Here is a 24,559-nt window from a genome sequence, read left to right on the forward strand (position 1 = left end):
TTAATGGTGCTAAAAGCAGAGGGAGGATGCGGCAGCAGGAGGCCGGGTGTGCGGGGGCCCGGCAGCCACACGATGGAGCTGAACCCTCGGCTGAGCTGACACTGCGCTCGGCAGCAGGTAGCAGAGCGGTTCCTGGCATATTCACGTGTCCTCTGCTGTCCATCACCACCTGTCGGCGTTTCAGCAGCACACACCCGGGAGATGCTCCGAGCAGGGTGCGAAACAGAGCAGCCTTGCAATGGGCTGGTGAAGCTGGAGCAGGAGCAGGACGTGGTGCTGGGCTGTCGTTTGTCTGCCTGGGCTGCTGTCAGTGCCGAGTGCTGCTGGGCTCCCTCGGCTTCCTGGTGGCACCAATCCTCTGTGCTGGGAACATTCTGCCATCAGTCCTGGCGGCCTTCAGCCACGATCGTGGTGCCCGAGCTGGGCAGTAAATCTGCAGCAAAGGGCAAGGGAGTCCTTCTCTGCAGGGAGCTCTCCCTGGGACTCAGGAGCTGCTGGTGGTGTCAGCCCTTTGCTGTAGCTGCTTCCCATCCTGAGGCAGGGCTGTAGCCCAGCAGCCAAAAGGCACCTGAGCTAGTGTATGGCACCAGGGGGATTAACTCCTGGCGATGCATCCTGTGTGGAATCCCACTCCTGGGTGCTTGTGCTGCCTTCACCACCCCCAGAGCTGGGCACGCTTTTCCAGCCTGATGTGCCAGCACCTCAGGTGGCCGCTGCCACAGTGAAACCCAGGCCTGCCTCACATGTTCTCTTCAAAACCCAAAGGCATTTCAAGCCTTCTGCCTGCCAGCATAAGATATCACACAGGGCTGCCAGCCTAGAGGAACAGAGGAGCCTGCCTACAAGTCCTCGTGGTGGGAGCATTCCCTTCCCTCCCCCTGCCAGAGGGGACAGAACAGGAAAGCTCCTGAGAAGGATGGCTGGGTATAAGGTGAGGCTGGGCAATGGATCAGGAATGATGCTCCCAGCCAGTGCAGTGGGAGAAGCATTGCACCATCCTTGCATGTCCTTTCATCTGCTGCAGTGCAGGGGCAAAGTGTCCAGAAGCACGAGGGCTGTTGTGGAGTCCTGGTCCTCCCTCTTGCACTCCAGGCTCCCTGAGGTCAGCCTTAACCAGAGCTGTAGCCACAAGCTGCTGCAGGATCCTTGTACCACAAGGACTAGGAGGAAGAGGAGCTGGAACTGATCTTTTTGGCTATTTCAATGTCCGACTTGGCAACCAGAAACCGCAGCTTTTTCCCCCCGGAGCGGATGAGGTCCACGGCACTGCAGGGAGCAGCAACAGGGACACGGGTGAGTTCTGGCAGCCCCTCAGGAGCCTGCCAAGTCATGGGCATTCACAAAGCACCCCCCTTTGCCAATCACCTGTGCCTGCTCAGGGCTACAAGCAGGGGCTCTTTCTCTCCTGCCCGTAGCTTTGTGGAGGGCTTGGCCTCCAGGTTTTAGTGGTGCCAGGATGAGGGCAAACAAGCCCAAAGCTGCTCTGTGCTGTGGGCACCTGGGCTCTGCCTCTGAGCTGTCTCATCACACCACCTTTGAGAGGACACCTGGGGTGGGATGGGGCTGCAGCAGCTCTGCATTGCTGAGACCCACCTCTGGAGCTCTCATTTATTTCCCATTTATGATCCCCAGTTGTTGTCCCATAATCCCTCTACCAAACCCACAACCTTCCCCCTCTCTGGTGTCCTGTGCAGCTCGCTGGCACCGCAGCATCCTCAGCGCTGCAGCAACTCTGGGAGCAAAACAGCCAGAAACCTGGAGCTGGCAGTGACTCCTGCAGTGCTGGTACCACCCCAGGCCCTGGGCTGAGGTGAGGCTCACCTCTGGTAGTCTGCCCCGATGAGGCTGGTGCCGTTGACAGCCAGGATGCGGTCCCCGATGGAGAGCCTGCCGTCGGCGGCTGCGGGGCTGTCCTCGATCAGGGTGCGGATGTAGATCCCCGGGGAGCAGAGAGGGGTGTGCTGTTGGCAGGGGAATGCAGTGAGCGAAAAAAGGGACACAAAAGATTTGTGGTCCCAAAAGGCCTAGCTCCCCAGGCAGGGTAACTCTCTCCCCCAGGGCTCTCAACCAAGCCTGATGGCAAGTGGGACCTTGGAGATGCTTGGGAACATGATGGGGATGGTGCTAACAGCAACGGGAAGGAAATATCCTTTGGTTTTATATCAATTTATACACAGAAAGGAGAGGTGGAGGCAACCTGCTCTTGTTCAATTTAATTAAGAGTAAAGCACTGTTAGCCTGCAGCTGTGTTGGGATGGGAGCTCTGCTGATGCCGTCCCAGGGCTCGGTGATGCTCTGTTTCCTACTGACCAAGAGCACAGCTGTGAAAGGCCATTTAAAAATATGCTCACAATGCTAGATTCCTCCTTATGCAAAGGAGGAGCTGTTTTGACACCCTGTGAGCCTCTCTGCTTCTCCTGCCACTGCTGAAGGGTGGAGGAAAGACCTCGGCTGAGTCATTTTCTTTCCACAAGAGAGCTGAGCCTGTTTGCTCTCCCCAGCTGCAGGACAGCTGTGGACTTTGCATGCACAGCACAGTGCCTACGACTAGAGATCCACTGAGAGACCCCTCCGTGCCTCCTTGTCCCCAGGAGAAGCAGCCTAGCTCCCGTGGGAAGCCATCAGCTTTTCTTGGGGTATAAACCACATCCCACGTGCCACTCCAGCTGCGTGAGGGCAGCAGCTGAGAACTCACCACGCCGTCGATCAGCCCCATGCCCAGCCCGATGGGTCCCCTCTCCAGCTCCACCACGAAGACGTAGCAGAAGTCGTCGGTGGCAGAGCTGCGGCTGGAAGACTCCGGCGTGGGGTAATCATAGGGGGTCGGCGAGCAGCCTGGCAGCAGAGAGAGCAGCTTACAGCTCTGGCACTGCCCACACCCAGCCTCACAGCCCCGGGGCAGCGCCAGCCCTCGGTACCTTCGGGGGTGCTGCCTTTGGTGCCGTTCATCCCGTTCCTCCGCGCGTCCTGCAGCCCTTTGCCGGTGCCCTGCGGTGACTCCGGGCTCCCGGAGTCGAAGTTCAGGGGGGTGGTGGGTGGTGTCAGCAGGCAGGAGGGGTCTGGGGGCACCGTGCCACCCTTGGGAACCGGGCTCCTGCCCAGCTGCAGCTGCTGGAGCTTCTCCTGGAGCTGGGGCTCGCCGGCGGGGGGCTCGCAGGGGCAGGTGCTGGTGGCCAGGCACAGCTGGGGGTTCCCCTGGGGCTCGGCACAGCCCCCCAGGGAGCAATAATCCTCCTGGGCAATGCTGCTGCCCAGGGCGGCCGCCGGGCCCTCGCTCACCTCCAGCACCTCCGGCGTCGGGCATGCCTCTTTCTTAAGAAGGAGGAAAATGCTGTGGGACCCCCTGCGTGTGCTTTTCACTCCCTTCCTGGACCCCACCACCCTGTGCTCTCCTGGCTGCCAGATGCTTCCAAAGCCTTGGCAATTCAGACACTGCCAGGCTTGTCCTGGCTTCACAGCACAGCTCCCACAGCCCAGTTTGGTGGACAGGGCCGTGCTGGGGGTGTTTACAGCCAGCCAGGAGAGGACTCCTGGTCATGTCCCAGCTGGGGAATCCCATTGGAAGGGGACACTGGGGTAGCACCGCTCCTCCTGTGCCACAAGGGCTGGGCAATGTGGCCCCGGGGTGACGGGAGAAGGCAGCAGGGCCTGTGAGTGCTGCAGGGAATGGGGACAGGATGGGAGAGGAGAAGGGGACCCGCTGGAGGGACACCCTCCACCAGGCAGCTGAGCTTAGCACCCACAGCACGTATCACCCTCCCTGTGCTTTACAGGCATTAGCTAATTAGTGCTTCTGTGCAAGCCTGGCTGCTGGGGACGGGCAGGTTGCAGCTCAGGGAGGACAGGGAACACACAGGGAGACAGGGAGCACTGCCCACAGACATCTCCCCTCCCTCCCTTCCTAACGAGATTGCTGGGAAGATCCTGTCCTTCCAGCTCAGCTTCCCGTGCCCCCCATGCTGGGGGATTAGCAGCACTAATCCTTCCAGATCTCCATGAGGGTACGGACACAGCTCCAGGCTGCAGGCAAGGGCAGCAAGCCCTTGGCACTGGGCTTGGAGGGGTCTGCAGAGGGACCCAAGACCCTCCTGCCCAGCCGGGAGAGGAACAACCCCCCATCGTGGGATACAGGCTACCTTTGGGAGTGCAGAGCCCGGCCCCTCGCTGGTGTGGGGGCTCCTGCTCTGCAGGCTCCAGAGGAAGTGGCGGATGTAAAGGAGGTGTCTGTAGATGTTGTCGTCCAACGTCTCCACCTCCAGGTCCACTTTGAAGCCTCCACTGGGCAGGATGATGGGTGGGTGATTGTCAAAGGACTCCAGCACCTCATCTGAAAGGCAGAGGGATGGATGGAGGTTAGCACTGGCTCAGGCTGCACCCCTCTTCTGCCTCCCAGCTCTCAGCCATGCGCAGTCTCCCAGATGGGATCAGGGATTTAGTGAGCTTGAGCCAGCAGCATCCCTCACTTGGGACAGCAGAAAAAGCCTCCTGCACTCTGCATCCTTTGCAATATCTGACTTTTGGGGCTATGGTTATTACCAGTTGCTGAAGGTGCTACAGGACACCAGGAAGGGGAAGGGAATAACCTGTTTGGTTGGTATGTGACCGGAGCAGGCTGAGCAGGACTCACCAGGCTGGAAGGTGGCTGGGCTCTCCTCCTCACTGGGCTGCCACGCTGAGATGCAGCCCACGTCCATCACTGCCTGGCACTGGCTCAGCACCCGGTGCAGCTGCGCGGGGCTCAGCGCTGGGAACTCGGCTCGCAGGGATGGCCAGGTCATCTGTGTGAGGAGACAGCAGGAGGCACATGGCACAGGTGAGAAACTGCTTCCTCTGAGGAGCAGCAGCTTGCAAGGGGCACAGGAGGGAGAGCTTGGGCAAGATGGAAAGAACCAGAACGTCCTCTCCCGGGTACTGCCCGCCCAGACCCTGGGAAAGGGCAGCCGGTGGCAGGTTGCAAAAAGGACCCATCAGTGTAGGGATCCCCCCAGACACTGAGCAGGCGCTCTCCTGCCCATGCCTATCCCAACGCCACGATCCCTGGGCTGGGCACCCCTCACCTGCACCAGCTGGGAGCCGGGCATGGCCAGCAGGTTGGCCACGCTGGCCAGTTTGGCGAAGAACTGCTGGGCGAGCTGCTCGAAGCCGGCGCCGTGCAGCCATTCCAGGAGCAGCCGCACGCTGGCCCGCAGCTTCACCCCCTGAGACCAGTGGTAGCAGCCCAGAGAGGAGCCTAAGGAGGCAAAGCATCCATCAGCCATATCAGGGAATAGCCCCCCTGTCCCCCAGCCCCTGGCCCGGGTTAATGTCCCCAACATCCTGTGGCTGTCATTCCTGGTGGTGGCTGGGCCTCGCCTGGCACTTACAAGGGGGCAGCTGCGTTAATGAGGGTTAATGAGCACCTCAGGCTACTGTAGTTCATTAATGAGCTGTCCCTATGGACTGCCCTCAGCCTCCTCTGCTCAGGCTCAAAGGGGCAATGGAATGGGGACGGGATCCTTGTGGGGTTTGGCCTCTCCTGGGAATGGGGACCCAGGAGCCAGCAGCTGGGTCTGTGCTTGGGCCTGTAGCTATGCTGAGACCTGCCCATCTCCAGCCCCCTCCTTCCTGTACCCCTTTAGGCAGCACAGGGATGGACTGGAGGGCATCCCAATGACTCAGTCCCCTGTGCATTCCCCTATTCAAGGAGGACTGACCCTTATCCAGGAGCTGGTTGAAGAGCAGGGTGTTGGAGAAGAAGAAGAGGTAGGCGAACATCTGGGAGGTGATCTCGGGGTGCACTTCGTACTGGTGGAGCAGGTCCAGCACAGCCTGGTAGATGAGCACGACCCTGCGGAGCTCCTCGGGCAGAGGCGGGGCTCCCCGCCAGCCCTCCCGGCACTCACTCTGGAAGGGGTTGCACTCCAGCAGGGCAGGGAGCGACACGTACAGACACTGCAGGGAGAGCAGCAAGTCCACAGCAGACTCAGTTTGTTGGGGTTTTTCTATTTTTGCACAAGCCAAGCCTTTCCTTCACCTCCTCAAGCCAAGCAAACCCTGCCAGTGCTGCTCCAGCAAGGGGCTGCTCCTATTCACCCCCTGCCTCCATGAGCACCAGCGTTGTGCAAAAGTTTAAAAAATTATAAAAATTAACATCTTGGTCACTTTTAGCAGTTGGAAGAGATGGTGTGTGACGCCAGCTAAAATCTGCAAAACCTGATGTGAACCAGGGCAGCAACCAATCAGTTGTACATGAGGATCGATGGGGATGATTCTCCATAATGCTTAAATGGGAGAGCAGCGCCTCGCACTCACTTCTTTTAGGGGAAAGGGAAGGGGAGGGCTCTGGAGAGGAGGGCACAGGGAAGGAAGGTGCTGCTCCAGAGCGGTGCAGGAGCAGCCCCGTGTCCCCGTGTGCCAGGGAGCCGTGGTGCACAGGGCAGCCTTTCTGTGCCGCACACTGCCCGCTCTGTTCCCCGCTGCCGCCCGGCTCTCGCGGTCCAGCGGGCCAGGGGCCCCTTTCCATCACGCCCTGAATCACACCATTATGCCGCGCTGGCCCGAGCCAAGCAGCCAGCCCTCCCCAAACACCTCCCCCGAGCCGCTGCACTGCAGACAAGGAAACACGCCGCAGTAATTCAATACTTTTCCTGGGCTGCGACCAAAAATCGGGGAACTTCAGCCCGAAGGAAAACACCTCAGCGTGGTGCAACTGCCAAGGAGTGAAAGCTTAAAAAACCCCCCCTGCCAGCCCCGGGGATGCTCGTGCTGGCCCCGTGTGCCACCGTACCTTGGAGATGTAGTAGACGCACTGCTGGAAGGTGTACATGATCACCTCCTCCAGCACCGTCATCGCCTCCTCGCTGGCCGTGATGGTCGAGGAGAACAGAGACTCCTTGGAGCCTGCAGGGAGGAGAGGAGGATGGGGGAGCAAATCTGCAGCAGCAAGGCCCCCAGATTCCCACTGTGTGGGTTATTAGAATTTCCAGGTTTGTATCATCCCCACAGAACCCCTCAAAGAGGCTCCTCTGGCAAAGAGGCTCCTCTGGCCCAGAGGAGCTCCCACCTGCTGTCCCCCACAGCTCCCATCACTGCTGCCAGCTCCTGCCTGGCCTAAGAACATTTTAACTTTTTGCACAGACCAGAAAGTTTCTGAGGCTGGTTAATACCTTCCTATCTTCTTTTCCTTTTGCTGGCATTAACACGGGCTCACCAGTGAGCAGTTCTGCAGGGCTACCTGCAAATCCAGGGTGAAGAAAGCCCCCCAGGGCATCAACCACCAGCTGCTGGGGGGGCAGGGGATACTTGTGTGTGAACACAACACAGCCTGGCTCTGGAGCTGGGCAGCACCAGGGCAGGATGTGAGGCTGCTCCTCCCACAGATTTCCCCAGCCCACAGCACAGAGATGTCCCTGCTGATGAGGATTATGGAGGGTTAATGGAGCATCTCGAGGGCACCGGCCACCACCTGTGACTGGGGATTAGCAGAGCAGAGCTGCTCTGGCTGGGAAAACAGGCAGGATGCTGCATCCAGACTTACCTTTGATGTCCAGCTCTTCCTCCATGCTCTGGATGTAGGTGGGTGATTTCTGCTGGACAAAGTAGAGGATCTCGATGGCATTGGCCATCCAGAAGATGATGTGCTGCAGGTCTGGGAGAAGGTCTGTGATGGTGAAGCGGGACAGGGTGGCAGGGTCCTGGCTGGGGAGACACAGCAGGTGTTACATCTGCCGCTCCTCAGCATCCCCACTCAGGCTTTTGGGGAGAAAACAGCCAGCCTGGGGCAATGCCAGAGAGCTTTCACATCCCCACGCTGCCAAGCCCAGCACTCCCCTTAGAAAGACCCTTTACAAGGAAAAATTCCGTGGTTTCTGCTCTGTGGGGTGGCAAAGGCTGACCCAGGCCACGTGGCCTTTGTGGGGTGCCACTTTTGGGGGAGACTTCCCCTAACAGAGATGAACTGCACTAAATATTCATGGCTGAAGAGCAGCCCTTCCCCAGAGGTATGTGCTGCTCCTGCCAGCTCTGGACAGTTAAACCCAGCTCACCTGCCCTGGGCTGTTCAAAAATAAAACAAAAAGCATCTGGGTGATTTCTCAACTGCTAAACTGCTTTTTCCTGCTATAGGAAGGGCCTGGGAAGCATCCTTGAAGTTCATCCTAAAGGAGAGCTCACAGAAAGCAACAACAGTTTCTCCAGATACTGGTTTAGAGATGGGATTTTGGACATGGCTGGGAAGACAGCTCCTTGCACCGCTGTCCCAGAACGGTGCTCCCAGCACTGGGACACACTGTGCCACCACCCCTGGATGCACACACGCAGTGCCAGCTCCATCTCAGCTCCACTGAGGGGTCTCCAGCCTGAGGAAGGTCAGGCTCACGCTTAAGGAACATTCCTACTGTATCAGTCAAGGGGGAAGCCACAAGTGCAAAGCCTTGTCCAGGTCTCGCATCAGAGAAAACCCCAGAGCTGCTGCAGGTCCTGTTCCACCCCGAGCTTTTCCAAACCCACTCATTCTGTGCAGGCATGGTGGTTAAAGGACCAGAGAGCAGAATGCGTGGGATTCAGCAGGAAAACTCATCATGCACCACTGGCTGACAGCCACGGACTTCCCTCACCCATGGAGGAAGAACCAGGTTGAATTCTCCCCGTTTTTTGAGGCAAAACAAGGAGGGTCACACTTACTGCTGGGATTGCTTTTCAGCCAGCTCCCGCGTCCGCTCCTGGGCAGGGAGAGAAGGGGAAAGCACAGTGAAAACCCGTGGGATGGGGTGGCACGAGCATCGCCCCCACCAGGGGACCAGGCTGAGGAGCCCCCAGGGAGGGCTTGAGCAACACCCCCACCCCACAAACGCCCCGTCCCACCCCCGACTGACCCACACCGTCCTCTGGATCATTTTGGCCGCTTTGAGCAGCAGCTGCCCGAAGTCTCCCGGCTCAAAGTTGGTGGCCGAGTGCTGGATGCAGAGGCAGAGCAGGAAGGCGGGTGTCAGCTTGTGGTCATCCCCTCCGGGCTCGATCAGGGTCATGATGCGCCGCAGGAGCACGTCCTCGGCCGCCGGCTCGAACTCCAGCTGCAGCTTCCTGCGGGGCGTCCTGGGGCCACCGGCGGGCGACGAGCCCCGCTTTCTGTCCTTCTCCTTCAGCAGGCTGCCGCACGCCCCGCACACGTGGGGAGCCTCGGGGCGCAGGGCTCGCAGCCTCAGCAGGGTCTGCGCCGGCAGCGGCTGCGCCTTCATGGGGTCCTTGTAGAGGAGCAGGTAGTAGAGGCCGAGGGACAGCAGGTCCCCGTGCCGCAGCACCACCGTCCGGGCCACCTCGGCGAAGTTGACAGAGATGCCGGCGCCGGCGATGGGCTCCAGCACCAGCTTCTCCTCCGAGCGGTGCCGGGAAGGTCGGAGCTTCCTGATGGTGCAGTGCAGGGGCAGGATGTCGGGGGCGGACAGGCTGATGCTGGGCTTGCTCGCCTGTGTCCTCTGGCCCACCGTGTGCTGCTCGCGGTTCAGCAGGTAAACCAGGCTGTCCTGCCGAGCGAGGAGACGCAGCATGAACCGGGGAGGGGGGAGAAGGGACCCTCCTCCCTGCCATGCAGTGAGTGCTGCAGCCTCCCGCTGTCCCCAGCTGTCCCCTCGCTGTCCCCAGCTGTCCCCCATGCACCTTTGCATGGCAAAAACATTTCTTTATTTTTTTTTTACTCTCCTCGCTGCCAAGCAGGACAGCAGCGATCCCTGCCTTGGGCACGGCAATAAATGGGTACAATGACTTTGGGCATGCGGTAAACGGGGCAGCTTTGGACAGAAGGAGCCCTCCTTCCACCTCTCCCCCTCATCCCTTCCGGAGCTGCTTTTCCTTCCCACCTTCTCCCCCCTGCAGACTGCAGCGATGCCTGCACCCCCTGCCCAGGGCGACAGTGGGACCCCGGACAGAGGATCCACCCCTGGCCCTGCCTTTCCCCGCAGCCTGCCCGCACACCCCGAGGCAGCTCAGGGGACCAGTCCGTGCCTCAGTTTCCCCAGCAGCACTAACGGGATGGCTGCAGTGCCGGTGTCACCCTGCCAAAAACTTGGAACAGCTCGACACCCAACGGGCACAAAGTAGCCATTAACTGCAAGAGCCGACCCTGTCCTTTGCAGCTCTCCAAGTGCCTCCCGCAGACGCACTGCTCTCCTTGCAGCCTCTGATTCCATCTGCCGCTGAGGAAGCGGCCGGACAGGGGACGGGGGACAGCGCAGCTCAGCCACCACCCGCAGAACCAGGGCTCCCTGGGGCCGGGGCAGGGATGCTGCTCGGGGATCACCTCTGGGGCATTGCAGAGGGTCACGGCTCCTGCCTCCGCGTCCCCCGTACTTGGGGGCAAGCCGGGGACAGACTTGAGGACAAGGCTGCAAGTCCCAAGCCCGTTTCCTAAAGGATGCTCATCCGCACCACCACCACCACCGCCGCCTCCCTCGACCCCAGCAGCTCCGGCCATGCAAGCAGCCCCGCTCCCGGGGCTTTGGGGGGTGGGAGGGAAGCGGGGGGGTGCGCAGGAGGCGGCGCGGTGCTTACATGCTGCTGGCTGTAGCCCTGCAGGAGCAGGAGGTGCGGGGACTGGTAGAGGGAGTACCGCATGCTGCTGCCGCCGCTCCGCGCCGCCGCCGGGCTGCCGGGCAGGGTGGAGCAGTGCCGCTGGAGCCGGGCCCCGGCCCCGCCGCCGGCCCCGGCCCCGCTGCCCGCCCGCCGCGCCGGGGTCCCCAGGCTGGTCTCGCTGAGGCTGCGCCGCAGGGCCGGGGGGGGCCCGCGCCGCTCAGCCCCCGCCGCCCGCCGGGCCCCCCGCGCCCGGTGCCGCTGCAGCTTCCGCGCCTGGGCGTTGATGCCTGCGGGGATGGGGGGGAGACAGAGCGGCGTTCAGCCCCTGCAGCCCCCCCCCGGGAGCGCCCCCGCCCCGCCGCAGCACCCCGCGGCCCGAGGGATGCTGCAGCTCGCAGCGGGGATGGAGCGGCTGGAGCCCTCCCGGCGCTGCGCGCCCACCCTGCCTCGATGTCCCCCGGTGCTTTGCCCTCCCCGAAAGGTGACGCCAAGACACCGGCGCGGAGAGTTTAGCGTCCTAATGCCACCGCTAAAAAGGGGGTGTCCCTGCCCTCCCTGGCCCCCCAAACCTCACTGAATGGAGAGCAGCCGGTCCATAGCATCCCCCATCCGCCCCGGACACACTGCAGGGCTGGGGGGAGAGGAAATCCCTGCTAAAAAGAAATTTCACTCAATCTTTGCTAAAAAGAAAAAAAAAAAAAAAAGAGCCCAGATTCGGCTTTCAGCCCTTCAGCAGTCGGTAGCCAGCAGCAAGTGGGAACCGCAGGGACCCCCCCAATTCCCGGGAGCTTCAGCCAGGCATTGGAGCTGCAGTGGAGCCCGGCTGCAGCAGGAACAAGCCGTAATTAACTTCTCCCAAGCATCAACTCGGGCAGAGCTGTCTGTCCGTGAGACAAACAGGAGCCAGAGTGGATGAATAGGCCCGGCCGAGCTGCAAAAGCAGCCCCTCGCGTGGCACCCCCAGAGCCGGGGGGTGCCCCTGGGTCCCTCCGTGCTGCAAGCGGGGCTTGAGCTCTGCAGGAGAAAGAGGAACTTGTGTGTCCGAGGGGTGATGCTCGTACCTCAGCTGGGCAGCCTCCTGGGAGCAGGTCCCTGGCATTCGGGGAGGACGAAGAGAGGGAAAAAACCTACAGGATTTGCTTGGAGAGCATCAGCGCAGCGTTGCCGGTGCAGCACCAGAGCCAGAGCTCTGCTCCTGGCTCGGCCGACCAGGGAGCAGGCTTTGGACAGCAAGGTTTGGGGACAGCCCGCGGGATTTTGGGACAGCAAAGCAGAGAGCCTGGTGCCCAGGGCTGCTTAAAGGGACACTCACAATCTCAGACCCAAAAAAAAATAATCTGCCTTATTTGGTGAGGAATGGGCTGCTGGTTCTGAAATACATTTTTTTGTTTGTTTGTTTTAAATGGAGCGCTCCTTTGCTGGGAAAATCAAAGGGATGGGGATGGGGAGGGGGGTGGGACAGGGAGAAAATAGCCCCTGCTGTTTACATGCCTTGGGATTAGGGCAAGGCACAGTCAAGCCACCCCAAGCAGCCCCGTGCCCTGTGTCCTTCTTAAAAAGGCAATCGGCCCCGCTCCCGTCCCGGCCACAGCACGGATGTGACACCAAGGGAGAGCAACGAGCCCACACAAGCCACGCTGCAGGGGATGCCAAAGGCCACCCCAAACGTGTCTGCAGGACACCTCAGCTCCCCGCAGGAGCCCTGTCCCCAGCCCTCATCATGGAAATGGGCCAGAGGGATGAAGGACGGCTGGGGCAATGCAGATCCCAGACCAGGCTGTGGGAGCAGGGAGGAGAGGGGCCAGATCCTGGGGAGCAGCTGCTGCTGGAGCTCAGTGGGACAGAGCAAGGCCTGCCCACACTGGGGTCCCACTGCAGAGACAGGCCCTCACCAGCCCCTTATCGAGGGGAAAGGAAGCTTCTGTATTTATTTTGTGTAGGAAAAAGCTGCTTTTTCACTGCTGATAGAGCCCCCGTCACAGGCTCCCTCTAACCCCGGGGCTGTGCTGGAAAGATAAACACAGCTCTTTTCCTGAGCATAACAAAGTCGCTCCATAAAACTGGGTTAGGTTTTTTTCATCCCTTGGTACTGTTTTGTCCTCCTAAGCATGTGCTGGGTATCGCATCCAGAACTCAGTCTGAACATCTCCAGGGCAGTGTGACCAGAGCAGAGCCAGTGAATCCACATGGAGATTGGGATGGAAACAGCATGTAAGGAGTTAAAGAGCATCCCCAACTATTTCATTCCTCCCTGGATGGCCAGGACTTGGACTGTAGAAAGGAGGTACTGCTGTCAGGGTGTTAGGCCTTGTTAAACTTTAGGGCTGGACAAGCTCCAATGATCTCAGGCCTAGGGGGTTAACAAGGCTTGGGAAAAAGGATGTGCCACTGATAGTGGGCACAAAGAACACAGAATTTACAGGCCACAAGGACACTTGGCAGAACTCCCAAGATAAGGAAGAAACTAATGGAAGCAACTCAGCAACTGTGCTGAATCAGCTCTGACTGGGTAAGAGGCAATTCTGGCAGGGGGAGATTCACAACCACCAACCCAAGAAGCCACCAGCTCAAAACAAGAGCTCTGTCTCTGTCCCCCCTCTTTTCTCTTTCTTTCTCTCTCTTTACGTCCCACTGATTGCTAATAAAATCTGTATTATTTACTTCAGCATTTGTCTCGTTTGCACCTCAGTTCAGGCAGAAGCATCTCTCAGTAATCAGATCCTAACACAGGGCTGGATGGCATCCTTAGGGAGAGCTGGGCACCCCTTGGGCAGCACCCACCAGAGCTGCTGCCTCTAAACCCATCCTGCAACCCAGGGGAAAAACTTTTCGTTGTGGTGCCTGGGATCTTGGCTGGGATCTGCCTCTTTTTCAGCTGAGGAAAGAGGTTCGCTTTTCCTGGCTGAGAAATAAATCAACAAATAACTCCATGGGCCCCAGGAAAGAAGAAATGCTTTGAATGTACCCAGGAGGGACTAAGACCAGGCTAGTCCTTCCTAATGTAATTGCACTGCAGACTCTGCAGGGAATCTTCCCTGGATGCAGTTGTGCTAAGGTATATCAAAGCCAGATCCTCAAAGGCACTTGCCAGAGCATCTTTTAGAATAATAGGCTGAAATCCCAAGTTTCTGGAGCCGCGTGTGCAGTTCAGCCTCCAGCCTCTTGGGAAAGCTCCAGTTAGGACAGGACCTGGTGCAAAATGGGGATATTTTGGAAAATGAATGCCACTGAGATGCCAAGGGCTGCACCTCCCTCCAGCGCCCTCCAGTTTGAGGGTGTTTTCCCTACACGTCCATGACTGCTGCCTCTGTGCCCCCCAAAAGGAGCAGGGAGAGAGGGGCTGCCTCGTTACTGCAGAGAGCTCTACCTGTGCTGCTAATTAGTGGCATGAGGAGCCAGAACTGTCCTCCCCAGGGGGAAGCAGCTAATAAACTAATTAGGATAATGGGTAACTGAGCAGATAAAAGTCTTAAGCTATTTGCTGACAGGTCATGGATGGATGTGGAGCCTTTCCCCCAGCCAGGGATGCACCTGTGTGACCCCAGTGGTCCCAGCCCTGCTGTTCCAGCGATGCCCTGTGTAGGGAAGGGCCTGCAGGTATTGCCCTGGGCATGATTTGAGCATTCCTCTGCTTTTCTCTGAGGGAGCTGCGAGCCTGAAGTCCCTTTACTTTTGCACAGATGTTGTGTTTTCCACACCAGTGCCTCACCACCCTGGGCAGGCAGCTGCTGCTCAGCAAGGGGACCTCTGCCAGCCTGAGCCTGGTGACAAGGGTGACCCTGGTGGAGGGCACTCACGGTCGATATCTCCTACACCAGGAGTTTTGTGTCTTTTTGGGGTGCTGGGTCACAGACTGCATCGCTCACATTCATTCCTGGCAGTTTGCAGATGAGGTGGGAAAGGCTGATCCCAGCCCCACAGCACCCCAGGGCCGGCAGCACAGGGTGAGACTGGTGACAGAGCCCCTGGTGCCACCAAAAGAAAGGGCTGCAGGAGTGACATTTTACCAGGTAAGACAGCTATGGGCTGTGCAGTCTGCAGAGCAGACAGCCTGACTCGGGTGTAGCCTCTGTCTTTGAAGAGCTTGGTCAGCTATGGAAAATGCCCAAAGGTTAAAAAATGGGGAATTTCCACAGCCCCACCCAGGAGTGCTGAAACAAATGAAGTGATAACGAAAGCATAACGGGCTTATTTCCAGATCCAGAGCACAGGATCCCATCAGGAGCTGCTCCTCCATGGGAAATGACCGAAGGGTGCCAGCCCCGGGCCAGCTCGGTGCTGGGCAGCCCAGACCCTGCTGCTTCCCCTGCCTGTGGGGAGCCCTGCACTCCCAGGGCTCCCAGCCCACCCAGGATCCAGGCCATGGGCAGGGAAGTTGCTTCCTGCATCCCAGGGGAGGATTTGAGGCCGAGTGGATGTGACCTTGGGCTCGGGCAGGGAGCTGCCACGTGGCCCTTCCCCAGTGCTGCACCCCCACACTCGGCCCTTGCCCTTCCCTCCATTCAACAGAAGCTGTTTTTAGAGCTGCTGCTCTCCCAAAGTGCTTCACGTCTCTCTGATCCTGGCTGGAGGAAGAGCTGAAGAGAAGAGCAGAGCATCCACCTCCTTGGCCCAGGCTCTGGCAGGAGCCACCTCTGTGTCCCTGTGTCCCACGTGCAATGAGCTGGGAGCACCCGTGGCACCTCCTCCCTGAGCAGCCACAGACTGGACACGGTGAGGATGGAGGTAGCCCGGTCTCCTCAAGTACCAGCTGAAATCCCAATTGAAAATTGCAGCTGGGCAGGCTCCAGCTGCCTCTGCCCTCCTCCAGAATGCCCAGGGCTGGATTCCCTCCCCGTGTGCCAGGGTTCTTTCCAGCTTTTGTTAGGATGGGTGGGAGAGGAGCTGTGTCCCCCCTGGCGTGGGACAGGTTGAGCCATTTGTTCTGCTGCTGGTGGGGCAGAAACTTGGCTCTTCTTTGCCAAGCACATAGAGAAATCCTGCATCACCACCAGTTTAGTTGTGACAGTAACAGCCCTTTCCTACAGTTGTGAGGAACTGCTGGGAGCCCATCCCAGCAAAAGCCTGTGGCAAAAACCTCTGGAGCCTGGTCCAGACCCCTCTGTCAACAGGTCTGACCCAGCAAGCACATTGTGCAGGTAAAAATCTGATTTTAAACCTTCCTGCCCTCATCCTTACAGGGCTTTTATCTGAGGGTGGGAGGAGGAAAGCTTCATTACTGTGTGCTGGGGTCACTTATCAACCTGCTGGTTCCTAATGATGCACTTATCTCCTGCCAGCCCTGGCCTCCATCAGGCACCACTGCAGGGGCTCTCCTGCCCTACATTGCTCTCTCTTCATTAGCTTTTCATTTTCCTTAATTGCTCCTGCAGATTGGCCCGGGGGATGCCCAGAGGGAGAGGGGGATGCAGGGGGAGCAGGGCAGTGCTCTGCCAGGCACGGAGCTGGGGATGCCATGGTGCTGGTTCACTGGTAGGAAGAGCAGGAAGCACAGATGCTCTTGCTTGCTGCTCCCCAGCCATGGGCAGGGTTTGTTATTAAGCCCTGAACTGGCTGGGGTAAATATTTGAGGTGACAGATACCAAACTGATGCAGGAGAGTGCTGAGACCTGCTCAACCTTGCAGGAGCCTTGCAGCCAAAACAGAACCACCCCCACTGGCACCACCCCCTGCACCCAAACCACGTGTGAAAGCCTCTGCTGTGGGAAGGCTTCTGGGGGTGCATCCCACACCCTGTCCCTGTCCCGCAGCCAGCTCTGACCTGCAGTGGTGGTGTCCACATCCCTGGCCGCCATCTCCTCCACCTCCGCCCTCCTGCGCAGCTCCAGCCGGCGCGAGAAGCCCTCCCTGGGCTTCCAGAGGTCCTGGATGAGCAGCGGCTTCTCGTGGTCACCCAGGACCCTGAGCCCCTCCGTCTGCCACTGCTTCTCGGGGCCCTGGAAGCGGCCGATGACGTCGCAGAGCGCGTACTGCCCGGCGCTGAGCTGGCTCAGCCCGTAGCGCTCCAGGGCCTCCTTCACCAGCTCCCGCGCGCCCGAGCTGCCCGTCACCAGCACGCTCTTGTAGTTGGTGCCCGCGCAGATGTTGCCCCCGAAGATTTTCAGGATGCCGGGGGCCGAGAGCTGCGTGGAGAGCTCGGCCGGGTCGTCCTCGGCGGCCGCTGGCGGGGCCGAGCCGCGGTCCTTGTAGCTCAGGGTGCGGTACAGGACCTGGGAGAAGAGGCGGCTCTGGCGCTTCAGCCGGTTCTTGGACGGCGGAGCCATGGTGGAGGACGGCCCATAAAACATGGTGCGGGAGGTCGTCATGAAGCACAGCTGGGCAGGGAAGAGCGAGAAGGGGAAGGTGAGCGGTTTGGAGGCGGGATGCGCAGCAGGGGAGAGCGAGCAGGTGGCCGCGGAGGAGCTGCTGTCACCTCCAAGGTGACAGATCAAGGGAGGGCCATTTCCCTCGTGTAACCCAAAACACCAGTGGAAAAGCTTGGCCGAGCTCCTTGGCACCAGCACAGTTAGCCCTGGATGGATTTGTCCCTGAAAACACAGCCTGGAGGGGCCCCATATTTCTCCATCAAGAGGTCCCTCTTACCCAGGCAAAATGCAGAGGAGGAGAGCAGACCCCAGCAGGACCTGGCGGGGCCCATCCTGGTCAGCAGCCAAGGCATCAGGAGTTACTTTCACTAACGAGTTTATGGAGCAATCCCATTTTTTAGAGGTGAAACAGAAAGCTCAAGTGCAAATTCACTCACTCTGAGTGAGGTCACTGCTAAATGCTTTTGCTCAGCAAGAGGCACAGGGTGAAAATGGGCTCTAATTAGCCTTTCTAAAAATGTCCTGACTCCAGCAAATCTCTTGGCTGTTGCTTGGTTGTGGAGGACGTTCAGGCCCAGGGTGGCATCACTGACAAGGCTGCCCTTGTCACGTTAGCCCGGGGCAGGGCTGCTCAGGGCAGCCCCGAGTGGGTAATGACTGGAGGAGATGTGGCCAAGGCGGTGTGGCAGCTCCCAGGGCTCCTCAATGCCCTGGAGTGGACCAGGAACCACAAATCCCTTCTGGATTTAGGTGGGTAGCACTCCTGCCTGATGTCACTGTCCCCATCTGCGGATGGCTTTGCAATCCCATCCTGGTTGCACCTGGTGCTTGCACGGTGCTGACGACCCACAGCCACACTGGCCTGCTGGCAGGGGAGGTCTGGAAAGAATCTGAGCATTCCTGGTTGGGACAGAAATGGGAACTCCCTCTCCTCCAGATCTATAACATGCAGGGACTCCATGCACACAGAGAGGAACCCCAAAATGTCCCATCCACAGCTGGATGCAGCAGTTGGGTGACCCAGGTGTCCCTGGCTGGGCACAGGTGAGGTGCCAGCAGCTTCCCACAGCTGCAGCCCCGGCTGGCTCGGGCACAGCCACGCCTCCAGAGCAGACTCAGCACTATCAGAGTGATGTTGGGCCTGGACAGCCTCCAAACCACCATCTAATTCAGGAAAAGAGAGTGTCCCTGCTGCTAATGGAAGAGGTCACCTTCTAACCCAGAACCCAGCTCCCAGCCGTGCGTGGAGGGTTGCTGCAGGATGTGCATCCCCCCATCACACAGCCAGAGACCCAGGGAATGCTGCAGATGGGGAAACTGAGGCACCCGAGGTGTTAAGGATGTGGCTGGGAGCTGTGTAATCCTGCAATGCTGCTGCACCCCAAGTCATCCCTTGCCCCTTTCCCAGCCCCACCAGGACTGTGAAAGTGCTGGGGTTTGTCCTTCTCCCCAGGCTGCAGGTTCCACAATGACTCCTGGAGTGCTGAAGGGCAGGAGCCCTGGCACAGGACAGCAAGGCTGAGGACCTTGTGTTTTACATTCCCAGAACTTCACCTCAACTCACTGGGCTCAGGTAAGGCTGCTCCTGCTCCCACCTTGCAAGTGGGGAAACTGAGGCAGGGATGGGGTTGTGGCTCTGGCTCCCCCCACTCTGCTGCTCCTCCCTCTCCAGCTGAGCCCAGAGCTGCTGCTCCCGCTGGGGACATCCCTGGGGACATCCCTTGATGTCTGCTGTGTGACATCTCCCGGGAGTGCCGCGGCAGCCCCGACCTGGGGAGCAGGTCAGGGCACTGGCAGACAGTCAGGCTCAGGAACAGCTGCCCCGGGCCTCCAGCACGGCCCTGCCAGCCCTCATTAACATTGACCAGAGGGAAAACTGCCCCAGAGTCCCCACAGGACCTTGTCATCAAGCATGCAAAAGACAAGACTTTGTCATCAAATCACTGGTTTCATGGACTTCATCTCCTCCACCCTGAACTACCCCCAGCACAAAGGGAAACCTTTTACCATCTGCTGGTGGCAAAATCATTCCTCCAAGCCCACATCACAGAGACACCATCCTTGCTTCTTGCAGGTCCCTGACTAGTTTTGAACGTGTTATTTATAGCTCAGCTATTTTTTTACTCTTTCTATAAAATGCAGCTCCCACAGAGTTCAGGGGCAAAGATGTTTCACTGGGAAAAAAATCAGAAGCCTGGATCAGGAGGAGGTGTCACCCCAATTTTCAGCATCTAGAGCAGCACAGGTGTGATTTTACCAGGCACCAGCCTGGGTGACCTGAGAAATCACAGCCTTCTCCTGGAGAAAGCAGAACACACCCGGTCTTAATCGCCTTGAGGACGCTAATGGACAGGATAAGATGATAATGAAATGGGCTCCTCCTACATCCGTGCGCTCAGGCACGCCGGACACCGGCATGCCCCCCAGGAGGCAATCTCTGGTACGAGGAGGAAATCTCTGGTACGTGCGATCCCGCTGAGCCCCGCTGCGGGAGCGGGGATGCTCCAGCTGCGCCCAGCTGCCCAGGGACAAGCCAGCAAAAGTGTCACACCTTCCAGCAGCTCAGTGGGACACCAGCTCCTGGACATCCCCAGCCCAGCTGAGCCCTTTTCTCACTGCAGGCCAGTTCCCTGGAAGGACACAAGCCTGCAGCATGATCCAGACTTTGCCAAGAGTCCCCTTCTCCAGCCTCAGTGACGTTCTCTCTCTAACGGGTACGCACGGATTAGTCAAAAGCCTGGGACTGCCTCCCAACGAGACCTGAGTCAAGGATCCTTCACCTCTTCACAGCAGTGCCTGACCACACCAAAACCAGCTATTTCCCACAGCCAGCTCTGTCTGAGCTCTGCAGAGCTGTGACAAATGCCCACGGTATTCACGTGGCCACCACGTGTCCTTCCACCACCACGCCTGACTCTGCCACCGCCGGGGACTTTCCTGCAGGCCTGAGGTTCCTGCTCCCAGACTGGGTGAGCAGCTCCTTCCCAGGGCCCCCACCCAGCACTCAAACCCTACCTTGCCATCCTTCTCACGTGCCTTTTTCCCTTCCATTCATCCTCCTTCTCAAAACAAGCTTTGCCCTTCGTTGTGCATCATCCTGGGCAGGCGTCTGTCACGTTTCTGGGAGAGGAAGAGGAGGAGAGGTCCCGGGCTGCTCATGGACATCAGCTGCTCGCAGTGTGGTGGGTTTGGAAGGCTCAGAGGTTCTGCAACACGGTCCTGATGTTTGCATGGGGGCTACTGAACCACATCTATACCCCCTATAACCAACAGCACCTACCCCATCGCATGGGAGACCAGGAGAGAACAGCAGGAGGAAGGAAAGGAAAGGAGAACGAGAGGAGATGGAACCAGCAACAGCCCCCTGACCTTTATCTCTTTCTCCTAAGCCCATGTGTCCCCAAGGATGCCAGGCTGGGGATGCTCTGACCCACGGGTGGCCAAGCAAGCCCTGGAGCAGCTCCTTCCCCCAGCAGCCACAGCGTGCTGGGATGCTCACTGAGATCTGCTTCCCTGAATCTCAGTCTGTTTTGCTGGGCATCAAGAAGAGCCACCAAGCACTGTCCCCTCGCCTTCCCACCACAGATCTGTGAGAACACAACCACTGGTGGCCAGAGACAAAGCTAAAAGAGGCACCTGCCAAGTGCCACCAGGGATTTCGTGGGTGTTCCTCCAGGAGAGCCATCAGGGCACAAGAGCTTCTCTTTTCCATGGCTCCACCGTGATTAAAGATAAATGCATCATCCTCTAATTAAATCACCTAATCAGGGCCTTGATGTGGTTCCATCCAGTCCCTCTTGCTGGCCCAGCCTTGGGGCTCTGGGAGAAACTCTGCGGGTCGTGATGCCAAAGGCAGAGAGGTGCTGCCCCCACCTCTGCTGCTCCACGTTTCTTCCAATGATTTACTCCTCCTGGTAAAATATTTATGCCTTATTTCCAATGTGTCTGCCCTCAGCTGCCAGACATTGATTCTTGCCATCTTTTCTCTGCTCATTTAACAAGCTTTTGGCTACCACGTATTTTCTCCTCTGCGAGAGCATTTAGGTGCTTTTGCCAAGCCCTCCTCTTTCCTCTTTGATTTGATTTATGAGTGAACTCACTGGATGGCCCCCTCCTGTCCACCTGTAAGACCCTTTCTGCAGCCCCTTAGTCCCTCGGACTCCACATTTCCTCTGCTGAGAAGGAAAGTTTGGATTTGGCTGCCCTAAGCCCAAATTTGGTTCTGACCAGAAATGCAAATAACTGCTATTTGTTTTGTTCCCCAGAGCCAAATTTCACATTACCCTGAAAATTTTCGATTCTCCAGTGCAGAAATGGGGACAGACTGCTGCCTGGTGAGCCCCTGTGCTGCCTCTCCCAGCATCTGCAAGCAGCTCCAGCTGAAAATTTACCATCCAGATTAGGGACAGGAAACCACGTACAGCCACAGTTATTATTTTTGGGTGTAAAAGATTTCCATGTTCCATTCTGCTCCAGCTAGGATGCCTTTCTCTCACTCAGCTTACCACCCAGATTTGTACAAACCATTAACACTCAGCTGCTGTGGGTCAGATCCAGGTTTTTCCAGAAATCATTTCCATCTCCTTTCTTCTAGATTAGTGATAAAAACACCGAGTCCATGTTACCAGCGCCCAGCAGTGATAATCTCCCTGATAACTGCCTTAGAAATGGACCACGTTTATTTAATACCAGCTTTCTTGACACTGTGCAATGTCAGCTCTAAATACTGGACTGGATTGACTTTTTTAATACTGGAAAAGTGCAGATTTTTACAAGAATATCACCTCCCATAACTCAACTGCTCCTCCGAAGTGTATTACAGCCAGAGAGTCACCTCTCGTGTTGGAGACTGAAATGATTTCTATTTGCCAGGAGTTATTTTCCATACAGCCACGTTGGATGGCAAGAATTTATTCCTGGTGTTGAAGTCTTTAATCAATTCAAGCCCGAGCCAGGTTTCTCCCTCTTCTCCCTGGGGGGATGCTATCAAGCCAATCAACCTGTAGCTACCAGGTCATCTTATTCCCTTTTGGGAAGAGCAACAACACTATTAAAACACTTTTTAATCATCTGGAATTCCCCCGGGGCTCATCCCAGCACACGGATGCGTGGTGAGATTTCAGCTATAACCACCCCAGAACAGGAACCAGAAAAGCTGTTTCCTCAGATCTTTCTTTGAATTTTGTCTTTTATTTTCTTTTTCTTTTTTTTTCTTTTTTTTTTTTAATGGAAACCAGTGGAGTGGCAGCCTCGGACTAACGGCAGTGACCGCAGCCTGGATGCTGCGAGTGGAGGGAGAGGCCGCTCGGGCGCTGCAATGTGGAACAAATTAGAACTCGGAGAGCAAAGGAAATGAGAACGCCCTGGTGGCTTTGACGTGCTCTCCTCGGCTCCAAATCCTGCCCCTCTGCAGATGCCATCCCCACAGCCGGGGCTGCCCCGGCAAAACCCAAACCCTCGGCGCTGAGCAGAGCCCCCCACTCCCTTCCTTTGGGGACCAAGCCTCTGCTCCAGAGCCCAGCCTTTCCTTGTGCGAGTTTTATCCATCTAATCTAGGGGCAGACCGGAGGCTGATGATGTCCATGGCTCCCTCGGTGCCGTCTTTAGCCGGATCAGGGCGGGTAAACTCCTTACCACGTTATTATTAGCAGCAGGCACCCTGCAGCAGCCCCGGGACTGTTCAAACAGGATGGAAAAGCAGCCCCGGTGCCACAAACACCAACAGCTTGTCCCAAAAGGCACCTATGGCTCCCCAAACATTGTAACAGTCTGGGACCTGATTCCACAAGGACAACAGGAGTCCTTTTAGCAGGTTTTCTTTTCTTGGTGTTTTTTGGTTTTTTTTTTTTCCCCTGTAATTATTTTGCAGGGTCTTTTGAGCCGCCAACGTGCACCAGCTCTCCGGTAATTCACCAGTGCAAATGCCAGCCCTCTGCCCAGGCAGCTCTATTCACACACCCCAGAAACCCTGCACAAAAAGCATTTGCTTTCTGCTGCCTCCCGAGCTCCACAGTCTCCGTAGGCTGCCTAATTATAAGACCTTAGCAATATTTTTTTTTTTCTAGCGATAATTAACTGGTCCTGGAGAGAGCTGAAAATAAGCACTTCCCAAGCAAGTAGCAAACTCCCCTGAGTTTTCTCTGCTAAAGTTACCACTCAGCATGAAACTGCTCCAGCCTCACAGGGACACAGATCATCTCAGCACCTCCCTGCCACGGCCTGGGATGGCACCACAGTGGCAGGCAGCTGAATACAGGTGAAATGGCGGGTGTGGGATAGCAGTGGGATCCCAAGGGCTGGCAAATGGACAAGGATCCCGAGGGGCATGCAACGGGGAGGAGGGTCCCGAGGGGTATGGAATGGGGAGAGGGATCCCAGGGAGTGTGCAAGGGGCAGAGGAAGCCCAAGGGGCATGCAGCTGGGAGAAGGATCCCAAGGAGCGTGCAGTGGGGAGAAAAATCCTGAGGGATACGGAACGGGGACACGGATTCCAAGGATAGTTCAGCGGGGAGAAGGAGCCCAAGGGGGATGGAACGGGGATGATCCTAAGGGATGCGCGATGGGACAAGGACCGGCAGGGACAGGCAGTGCGGGGAAGGCTCCCCGTGAGCCCGGCCATGGCACAGGGACCCCCGGGCGCTGCGGTTCGCGGCACAGCCCTCCCGCCGGCCGTGCCCGGTGCGGTTCCGCGGGCAGCGCGGGTCTCCCACGGCAACCGGACAAGCCCCGAGCGCCGCGCTCCTCCCGCCTCCGCTTCCCAGGGCACGAGAAACAAACGCTGCCGCCCGGCGCAGCCAGGCTGTCCGGGGACGCAACAGCGGGGATCTGCCCCCCCAAGAAAGGGGGGTCCCTGGGGTAGGGCCCGCCTTCGCCCCCCGCGCCCCGCGGCCCCGGTACTCACCGTCGGAGCGGGGCAGGCTCGGCGCGACCCCGGCGGCGGCAGCGCCCGGAGCCGCCGGGGCTGCGCGGGGAGCGCGGGGAGCGCGGGCCCGTCCCGTCCCGCCGGGGCGGAGCGAGCGCCCGTGGCGCGCCCCCCCGCGGCCGCCACCCGCACCGCAGCACCGCGACCGGAGCGGAGCGCCGGGACCGGGGAAGGGCCGGGACCAGGGGAAGGGTCGGTGCTGGGAAAGGTCGGGATGAGGGGATGGGTCGGTGCTGGGAAAGGGTTGGGATTTTGGAAAGAATCGGGATTTGGGAAAGGGTCAGGATATGCGAAGGGTCTGTACTGGGAAAGGTTGGGATGAGGGAAAGGGTCCACTCTGGGAAAGGTCGGGATGTGGGGAAAGGTCTGGATTTGGGAGAGGGTCAGGATTTGCGAAGGGTCTGTACTGGGAAAGGGTCGGGATTTGGGAAGGGTCAGCACTGGGGAAGGGTCAGGTTGTGGGAAGGGTCGGGATGTGGGAAGGGGGTTCTGCCCCCCTCTGCCCCACTCTCTGAGACCCCACCTGGGGCGCTGCATGCAGCGCTGGGGTCTTCAGCACAGAAGGACGTGGAGCTGTTGGAGTGAGGCTGCAAAGATGCTCCAAGGGCTGGAGCACTTCCATGGAGCCAGGCTGAGAGAGCTGGGGATGATCAGGATGGAGAAGAGAAGGCTCCAGGGAGACCTTCAAGCCTCTTCCAGCGCCAAAAAAGATGGAGAGGGACTTTGGGCATGGAGTGACAGGACCAGGGGGAATGGATTTCCACTGGCAGAGGGCAGGGTTAGATGG

General features: G+C 58.4%; 1 protein-coding gene across 4 annotated transcripts; it reads right to left on the reverse strand.

Annotated features, from left to right (window-relative positions):
- Positions 1 to 157: 157 nt before the first annotated feature.
- On the reverse strand, positions 158 to 23,889 carry RADIL (Rap associating with DIL domain). 4 transcript variants are annotated; one of them, XM_038151519.1, is made up of 16 exons: positions 23,752 to 23,889; positions 19,866 to 19,970; positions 16,307 to 16,859; positions 10,525 to 10,832; positions 8,853 to 9,500; positions 8,662 to 8,699; positions 7,517 to 7,677; positions 6,767 to 6,879; positions 5,694 to 5,931; positions 5,058 to 5,230; positions 4,628 to 4,778; positions 4,137 to 4,327; positions 2,919 to 3,312; positions 2,696 to 2,835; positions 1,822 to 1,961; positions 158 to 1,266 (listed from the first exon to the last, which is right to left on the reverse strand). In XM_038151519.1, the coding sequence occupies exons 2-16, from the start codon at positions 19,899 to 19,901 to the stop codon at positions 1,161 to 1,163; spliced, it is 3,390 nt and encodes a 1,129-aa protein (XP_038007447.1). In that variant the 5' UTR covers positions 19,902 to 19,970; positions 23,752 to 23,889; the 3' UTR covers positions 158 to 1,160. The 4 variants fall into 4 exon arrangements, with proteins under 4 accessions (XP_038007447.1, XP_038007445.1, XP_038007448.1 ...); XM_038151517.1 differs by having other exon boundaries at positions 19,866 to 20,056; positions 23,752 to 23,881; XM_038151520.1 differs by lacking the exon at positions 19,866 to 19,970 and having other exon boundaries at positions 23,752 to 23,870.
- Between the last annotated feature and the right edge of the window lie 670 nt (positions 23,890 to 24,559).

The sequence above is a fragment of the Motacilla alba genome, chromosome 14 (genome assembly GCF_015832195.1).
Source record: "Motacilla alba alba isolate MOTALB_02 chromosome 14, Motacilla_alba_V1.0_pri, whole genome shotgun sequence".
Classification (NCBI taxonomy): Eukaryota; Metazoa; Chordata; class Aves; order Passeriformes; family Motacillidae; genus Motacilla; species Motacilla alba.

What these genes read in the sequence shown, in the direction of transcription:
- RADIL (XM_038151519.1), bottom strand. Translation starts at nt 19,901, where the DNA reads ATGGAAGGGAAAAAGGCACGTGAGAAGGATGGCAAG. An exon ending in TGTGGACACCACCACTGCAG is followed by an intron (nt 10,833 to 16,306) that starts GTCAGAGCTGGC and finishes CCATCCCCGCAG; the next exon opens with GCATCAACGCCCAGGCGCGG. An exon ending in GCTGAAAAGCAATCCCAGCA is followed by an intron (nt 7,678 to 8,661) that starts GTAAGTGTGACC and finishes GTGTCTCCCCAG; the next exon opens with CCAGGACCCTGCCACCCTGT.